The sequence below is a fragment of the Tamandua tetradactyla genome, chromosome 20, assembly GCF_023851605.1.
Source record: "Tamandua tetradactyla isolate mTamTet1 chromosome 20, mTamTet1.pri, whole genome shotgun sequence".
NCBI classification, from domain to species: domain Eukaryota; kingdom Metazoa; phylum Chordata; class Mammalia; order Pilosa; family Myrmecophagidae; genus Tamandua; species Tamandua tetradactyla.
Genome location: NC_135346.1, coordinates 13,268,627 through 13,277,129, shown reverse-complemented (window position 1 = coordinate 13,277,129; position 8,503 = coordinate 13,268,627). Strand labels below are relative to the sequence as shown.

The 8,503-nt window shown below is 44.3% G+C and overlaps 1 protein-coding gene across 1 annotated transcript in view; it reads left to right on the top strand.

Moving 5' to 3' along the window:
* The first annotated feature begins 5,262 nt into the window (after positions 1-5,262).
* The window catches only part of PPP2CA (protein phosphatase 2 catalytic subunit alpha), a 40,152-nt gene continuing 36,911 nt past the window's right edge, over positions 5,263-8,503 (top strand). Inside the window, exon 1 of the mRNA XM_077138456.1 lies at positions 5,263-5,726. Coding sequence (XP_076994571.1) covers positions 5,625-5,726 — 102 coding nt within the window. The 5' untranslated portion in view covers positions 5,263-5,624. The remainder of the gene's footprint in view (positions 5,727-8,503) is intronic.

Genomic DNA, 8,503 nt, shown 5'->3' with positions numbered 1-8,503 from the left:
CAGTGCGGGTGGGGCGTGAACTGATCTTAAATGACAAGTTCAGATGGACAGAAAGGGACAATTCAGGGATCAGAGACAGGGTGAGCAAAAGGGATGATAGGAATGGATAAGCACAGGTTCAGTTTGGAAGAGGAAGAAGCCTGGCTGAGCTAAGGCGAGGAGCTTGTAGTGGGAGAGAAGGCAAGAGAGAAGTCTGTGAGAAGGCCATAGGCAAGCTGAGATTTCTCCCCAGAAGAAACCAGGGTCTCTTGAGTAACAGGCCAGGGCAGGGTAGAATGCTTAGCACAACCACTGGCTACATGTTTTCTGGGCTTGTGATTCCCCCAAGAGATGCCCTGTCATGTTTACTCCAACATTCTGAAGAATGTTTTCCACCATTATAAAAGCAATATGCATTCATCACGGAAGAAACAAGTGAAAAGAAGAAAATAAAAAACAATCCCACTCACCAGAAACAACCACTATCAACACTGTATATCTTTCCATAGTCTTTTACAAACATGTTTATAATGTATGTTTAATACATAAAATTGGGGTTGTATCATGTATTGTTTTATAAGGTCCTATTTTTACTAACTATATTGTGAATAGTGTTCCATGTCAATAGACATACATCTATGATAGGATTTTTTTATTAGTTAAATATTCTTTTTTAATTATAACAAATTCTTAACTTATGATCATTCCGTTCTACATCTATAATCAGTAATTCACAATATTATCACATAGTTGCAAATTCATCATCATGATAATTTCTAAGAACATTTGCATCAATTCAGAAAAAGAAATAAAAAGATAACAGAAAAAAATATATATATACCATACCCCTTATCCCTCCCTTTAATTGATCACTAGCATTTCAATCTAAATTTATTTTAACATTTGTTCCCCCTATTACTCATCTTTATTCCATATTTTACTCATCTGTTGATAAGGTAGATAAAAGGAGCATCAGACACAAGGTTTTCACAATCATAGTCACATTGTGAAAGCTATATCATTATCCAGTCATCTTCAAGAAACATGGCTACTAGAACACAGCTCTACATTTTCAGGCAGTTCCCTCAAGCCTCTCCATTACATTTTGACTAATGAGGTGGTATCTATTGAATGCGTAAGAATAACCTCCAGGATAACCTCTCCACTCTGTTTGGAACCTCTCAGCCATTGACACTTTATTTTGTCTCATTTCACTTTTCCCCCTTTTGGTCGAGAAGGTTTTCTCAATCCCCTGATGCCGAGTTCCAGCTCATTCTAGGATTTCTGTCCCATGTTGCCAGGAAGGTCCACACCCCTGGGAGTCAAGTCTCACATAGACGGGGGAGGGCAGTGAGTTTGCTTGTTGTGTTAGCTGCAGAGAGAGGCCACATCTGAGCAACAAAAGAGGTTCTCTCGGGGGGGGGGGGGGGGGGTGACTCTTAGGGTTAATTTTAAGTAGGTGTGACCTATCCTTTGTGGGGTTAAGTTTCATATGAACAAATCCCAAGACTGGGGGCTCAGCCTATTGCTTTGATTGTCCCCACTGCTTGTGAGAATATATGATAGGATTTTTCATAAGCTGCAGAACTGGTGACAGTATTTTTATGGTTTACCCAGCCTACTGAAGTAGTGAACTTCACCTTTCATTTCTGAGTTTTTTTTTTTCTGGAACAGATAAAAATATTTCCGTGTAATTCTGACTGGTATTTGGATGTCATAGGCATCACCAGGGGATATGGTCATATTTCTCTCTCTCTCTTTCTTCAAGCCAAACTTCAGTAGCTAGGGGAAAGGGCTGTATTATATCTTTGTCAAATTTCCTCACACAAAATTTTGACCACATTTATTAAATTCTAAATCCAGTTGAAAGGGCAACATCAACTTACTTTTTCTTGAAAACCACAAAGGAGAGAAATAGGAATAGATAGTAATGCATTACAGCATTGTTGTGAACGTTGAATGCAGGAATCTTCTGACAGTTGGGCAGGCACACATGGCCAGAGCTTGCCTGGTTTCTTACGATCAGGGCCACTAAGATGTGGATTGTTCAGATCTTTATTTGGAGCTTCTGGAGCTTGGAAGGGTTTGGTGCAAAGGGCATTTTATCCTTTTAAGATATAACACACTTTTCTGATATAAGATTCGGAGACTGACCAACTGTATTAATTCTTGGATTTACTCTCAAATGACTTCCTATATACAACAAGCCTTCTCAATGTCTGCTTGATGGTGTTCCTTTTTGTTTCATCTCCACCTCTCCTTCCTTCAATCTCCTCCCCCATCCCTACTTTGTCTCTACTTGGCGTGTTTTTGATATCCTTTCATTCTGTTTCCAAAGACCACTAAGTATTTCATTATGTAGAAGGCAGGCAATGAGAGGCTCCAGCTGACATTAAAAGGTATTTAGAATTACAGACCACTTGGAAATAATAATAATATCTAGGGTATTTATGATACACCCCCTAACCCTTACAGTTTCATTTAATTCTCAGAACAGCACTTTTATTTGGCAATTACAACTATTTTGATTTTATAGATGAGAAAACTGAGACACAGAAAAGTTAAGTGACTTGCCAAAGGTCGCCCTGCTAAGAAGTTGCAGAACCAGAATTCAATCCTAGGTTCACTGGACTCCAGAGCCATTGCTTACCTATACTGCTCTACTTTGTGTCTCAGTAAGTACAGAGGTCAGGGAGCTGGACCAACAACAACAAAATAGGCCTAAGTTAAGGCCAAGAGAATTCTTTCTCTATGTTTAATGTCAATTTTTATATCTTAGCTAAGCCTGCCTGTTACACAGTCATTTGCTCAAGGTTATCCTCCCCCTACCCTGCCCCCGTCATCAGATGGTTTTTATTTATAGCCATGTTTAAACATCAGAGGCAACATTCAGACTCTCTGTATACTGAATTTGTTATCTGAGCAAAGATTGTTCCTCAAACCATATTTGCTTTATTTGTTCTCTGCTTTTTTGCCAAGAAATTAAAAGGACAATTCTTTTTGGTTTGCTTTAAAATTTTTGTTTCAAATAGTCCTCATTTCTAGAACTGAGTCAGTGAAGTCAAATCAGTCAAGTTCAAACTAGTCAAACTGAATTTTCAGATCCATCAGTTACTTTGAGTCCCACAGAGTTAAGAATATTCCAGATTTCTTCTAAAGGAAAAAATATTCTGAATAATTTAGTTTTGTACTGTTTATAATCATGTATGCTTTACTTCACTACATGAATACTAATGAGAGCTTCCTAAAATTCATTCCTTAAGAAGTTAAGTCATGGCATCTAATTATTTGGCAGGATGTCTTAAGTACATATAATTACATCTTCCCTCCACTTTATGGTGTTGGTGAGCCAAGAGATCTGCATCAAGAGAAAAGAACACCTACATTTATGCTATCAACAAGGATTTCAAAGTACTTTAGAAAAATCCACTCATAATCTTAGCACAAGGTAGGTGCTTAACATTTGTCTAATCTACCAAACTAACACCACCCTCACCTTTCTAGGTAAGAGAACTGCAGACAAAGGGAAACTGGATGGACCCTGTTCCATATTTCAGCCCTTGGAAGATCAGCTGAGCGAATGTGGACAACACCCTGCACTTGGGAGTATGAAGTTTCACATCTCGATCACTACCTGGGGCAAGTTCCTTTTCTGAGTGGCTGCCTGCTTCTTGCCGATCAGACAGGATCAGTTCTCACAGAGAAAGAGAGCAGTGATGAGGGATCTGATGAGACAGCACGCTGGGCATGGCTTTTAATCATGGGCACGGGTGATTTTTTTCCTTATTCATTCCACCTGGTCTTAAGTGACTATTTTTGGAGGATGTTAACTGCAAAATAGGGTCAGAATTTGGTCTAAAAAGGCTTTTCCCCAGTCTGGTAAGTATGTGATAAGCTTTCTGCAGAGATTCAAGGGACTCTTTTGGGTGCAGTAGTGGGAGGCATGACAGGAAAGCAGAATTGCAATTCCCAGCCTGGGATGGCCAAGCCAGTTAGCCTTGCCAAACACTGTCTTGGATGAAGGATTTTCAGTCCCACCTTTGGCTAATCCGGGACTCCAAGGCCTTCTTCCCAGGCTGTCGGTCGGGATGCCCTTTGAGCTGAGAGCGCTCTCCCCCGGTACAAGGCGCCGTGCTCGCGTGGGGCCTGGCTGTGTTGGGGGCAGGGGGCCTAGAAGATAGGAGACGGCTGCCCTTTCTGGCTACGTGTCCTTTGCAAAGCTTCTACCTCTCAGATTCTGGGGGCATCATAAGCCCTCTTCTGTCTCTCCTCAAGCCATTTTAAGCCGGTACTGCTGGGAAAATGCACGCTCCATCCGGGCAGCGTCCCTTGACTGTTTGAATGACCCCTCTCTCCGCAGGGTTGGTTATCTGGCACATAGTGGGCACTCTCCAAGGCCAAATATTTCTGTAAATTCTGGGACATCGGAATGTGAACACGTTTCGCAAACCTCACAGAGATTCACAATCAGACTGGGGTCCCGTCTTAGGGTATCCGGGCTTTCTGAAAAGCGAGGATCATCGCCGCGTCTGTCACCATCCGGAAGCGGTCGGAACCGACGCGTCCATCCCCGCGGCCTCCCACTCTGGGAAACAGCAAGGGCGAGCGGGAAAACTGGGATCGGAGGAAGGCGGACAATTGGGGCGAAAGGCCACGCGGGGTGTGTCCAAGTCCCGGGCAGAAGCCCAAGCCTTGGCCCCGCCACCACGCCTGACGAGACACCCAGGCCCGGGGACAGGTGTGTGCTAGGGCACTCGGGTGCACTGGGCGGCACTCCCCCAGCAGGTACACCTTCTTCCGCCTACGAGTGACCCAATTACCAGCTGCCGGCCGCGCCCAGAGTCTGGTTCACTCCAACCAGGTTGCATCTCAGCCCGGTCCCTGGCCCCACAGATACGGGAATTCCACGCAATTCCCGCGCTGTTGCAGCATGGAGGGGCCAGCGGAGTGGTCGCAATTTCCTTTCCGTGATCTGCCCGCCAGTTCCCAAGGAAACCGCTGAGGCGTATTACCAAGCCGATCTCGGCAAGAGAAAACTCAGGCAGCTCTGGAGTCCCCCCTCCCACACGGACTGCGCCTGCGCCGAACTCGGCGCCGGCGCCTCGCGGGGCGTAGACCTCGGGAAAATGCCCTGCTCGCCTCTGCAAACACTGCGCTCGCTCAGACTCGGTTCTTCCCCGCCTCCCCGAACTCCATCCCACTCCCACCCTCTCTGAGAGGCCACGCCCTAAAAGCGAAGGTGCCTCACTTATCAGCCGGCGACTTTGCGCCTGCGCCTTGGTTCCTAGTTACCGTCACACTGGGCTTTTGCGGTCAGCCAGCGTCCGATTTGCAGTTGCGCAGCTCGGGTCCCAGCCCTTTTCCCCTTCGTACCTCGCCGCGTCTGACGCCGGGCGTGACGTCACCACGCCGGGCAGCCGCCATTACAGAGAACCGAGCCCCGGCGCTAGAGCGAGAAGGGGAGGAGGCGTAGCGGCCAGTGACCGACAGTGCGGAAAGAGCCGGCAGACCAGCTTTAGGGTCGAGCAACCGCACACAGCCCCAGTAATATCCCGGGAACCGGCGGCAGTGTGTGCGGTTGGCCCGTGTGCGGGCTGTGGCGCGGGAGTAGCGCGGAGGGGCAGCCGGTTCGGGCGGGTGGCATCATGGACGAGAAGGTGTTCACCAAGGAACTGGACCAGTGGATCGAGCAGCTGAACGAGTGCAAGCAGCTGTCGGAGTCCCAGGTCAAGAGCCTCTGCGAGAAGGTAAGCTGGGCTTCAGCTTCGGGAACCGCCGCGGGGTGAGCCCACGGAGGAGGCGGCCGCCGGGAGGGGGCAACATGGCGGAGGCAGCCGTCCCGGGCCCCCAGCTCCTCCCAGACCGGCTCCCGGCGCGGCCCGGCGGCGGCTCCGGAGGACCCGGCGCCCCCTGTCTCCCGCCCAAGGATTGGTCGCCGCCGCCGCTTAAAATGGCGCCGTTCGCCAGAAACTAGGGGTTCTGAGCCTCTTGGCCTTGGAGCCGGACCACAGTAGCTGGGGGAGCGGAGACCCTGTGTGTCGAGGTCTTGGACGATTTTAAGGTCCGGGTAGAGGGACTTGGGTATGGCGGCCTGGGAATGGGGCCTGGGCCTCTACTGTGAGGTGGTTAAGGAGTATTTTACTTGTACTTAAGCTTAATTCTCAGGTGCTGTGCTGTCCACAGAATCCCCAAAGGCAAGCTTGTCGGCCAGATCTAGGACCTTAAAGATCACAGGGCTTTAGTACCATCCCAGGTTGTTTGGATTACATTCACCAAATGGTGTTCTCCAGACACTTATTTAAAGTGCATTTTTAAGAAATTTTAAATCTGTAACCTAATTTATACCAAGGTCAAAGTGATAATTATGGGGAGGAGTATAAAATACTTCTTTACAGTTGGAAGAAAGGAAGACTTTGGTGAGTCACACTGCATAAGGAGCTTTTGGATTGGAAATCAGGTTCGGTTTAATCTGTGATTTATATGCTGACTCAAATTGGGTTGTGTGAAACCCTTCTCTAAGTTTAACATACTTGGCATTTTGCCATTTTTAAAATGAGCAATAAACTGGAAGAGCGGCAGGTTTTGAATTGTGGCTCTTTGTTGAAAAAGTTAATTCGATTTTATTTTTTTAGTGCTAGTAGTAGTAATAATAATAGCTGCGGATTGAATCTTAACTGTGTTCTCAACACATCTTGGAATTTAGATAATTTCAAAGACGTTGAAAATGGGTTGGGTGTAGTCCACTTAATAACGCTAAACTTTGTAGTTTATATTATCTAGTTGTTTTATTTGTCCTTAGGGATTGGGGAAACGGTTTGCCTAATTGTACGCGTGTTAGCTGTGTGTATTTTTAAAAGTCTTGTAACTCCGTTTTCTTAAGTTTAGAAAAGGATCACCACTTTGAATAGTTTAAACTTCCCTTTTCAGAATTAACTTTGCAGCATTTCATTTTAGTACAGAATTGTGGAATGTCATATTAGCATTTTGTATTAGTGAAAAGTTATTAGAGAGCTGTTATGCTGACTCATTAGTGGTTTGATGTGAAAATTAGGATCATGAGTTTAATGTATATGCTCCCACGACAGACTTTCTCAGAACCCATGTTGTGAATAATTGGAATTTAAGCGAATCAAATTTAGTTTATTCCAAGCCTGAACAAAGCACTGCTAGTTAGAGGTGGCACATCATCTGTTGGAGCTTTATTTTAATGGTTAGCAGTGTACTGAATATTTTGTTGCTTTTTGACTCATTTCTTTTATGTCACATAAGGTTGGTATTTGTTTAAAAGGTTTGAAATAGGCTTTCAAAAATTATTTAATGTATATTGCCCTGTCTTAATTTCTGAGTAATATAATGATTTTACTGACTTTAGGGGTTTGGTACTAACTCTTTGCAAGTCAATATTGGACTAGATGACTAGTTATTCCTGTAGAAAACATTGGAAGAGAGGTAATGATGATATAATCTGAAGACCACCCAACTGCAAGTTAGACTTGGACCCAAAAGTCCGGTTTCTGTTACTGAGTGAGTAGTTGAGACTGACCTTGGGACAACCGCTTCAGTTGGTCTTCATTTACCTGTCTATGAAATACTTAGAACAGGCATTCTAAAATCCCTTTTAATTTCCTGCGACTTTACAATTCTGTTTTATATAGTACTTTGTATTTAAGTATTGAACATCTCTTGGGTATCCACAATTGCTTACTCTTTTGAGGGGAATCAAAACAGTGAAAAATAATCATTCCTATTCTCAGGGAGCTTTGAATCTAGTTGGAGAGACAACTGTGGTGTGGGAATCAGTAAGGAGATGTACCATGGAAATTGAGGGTTTGTGTTGGAGACATGGAAGATAAAACTGGATGGCTGAGGTAGGGTGAGGGAAGCTTGATGGATTTGCTAAATGTTGTTTTCCATATCTTTATAAAACTAAGGTACCAGTGAAGTAAGCTTGTTTTCAAGTCTCCTTTGATCAGTTAGCTTGTCCACATTTTAGTTTTGAAAGCGAAAAGGATGAAAATAATATTTGAAGTGTTACATAAATGTTTCCATGGAATGACTCTTTGTGGGGGTGGAGGTGGGGGCTCTCATCACCTAGCCTTTGTGCTGTTTTTAGCTTGTAAATATTTCAACTTTTGAAACTATATCAACTTTACAAGGTAATTAATTTGAAGGCAGCTTTTTAGGTATGTGGGATGAGTTAGGATGCATAGCTTGAAATGGTTTTATACAGCATTTCTACTAAAACAAAAAATCTCTTTTACTGAAAATTTTTTTTTGCATTGGCAGGCTCCGGGAATCGAACCTGGGTCTCTGGCATGGCAGAAGAGAATTCTGCCAGTGAGCCACCGTTGCCCACCCTTTACTGATAATAATTTTATGGCCAGTAGCACCACTGGGTGAAAGCTATATGTGCTTATTTAGAAGGCTACAAGGTTGCCTGCTAAACAGTGATTTTTTAAAAATATTCTTAGTGATAAAACTTAACATACAAACATTTCATTCATGGTGTACTTTCAGTGGCTTA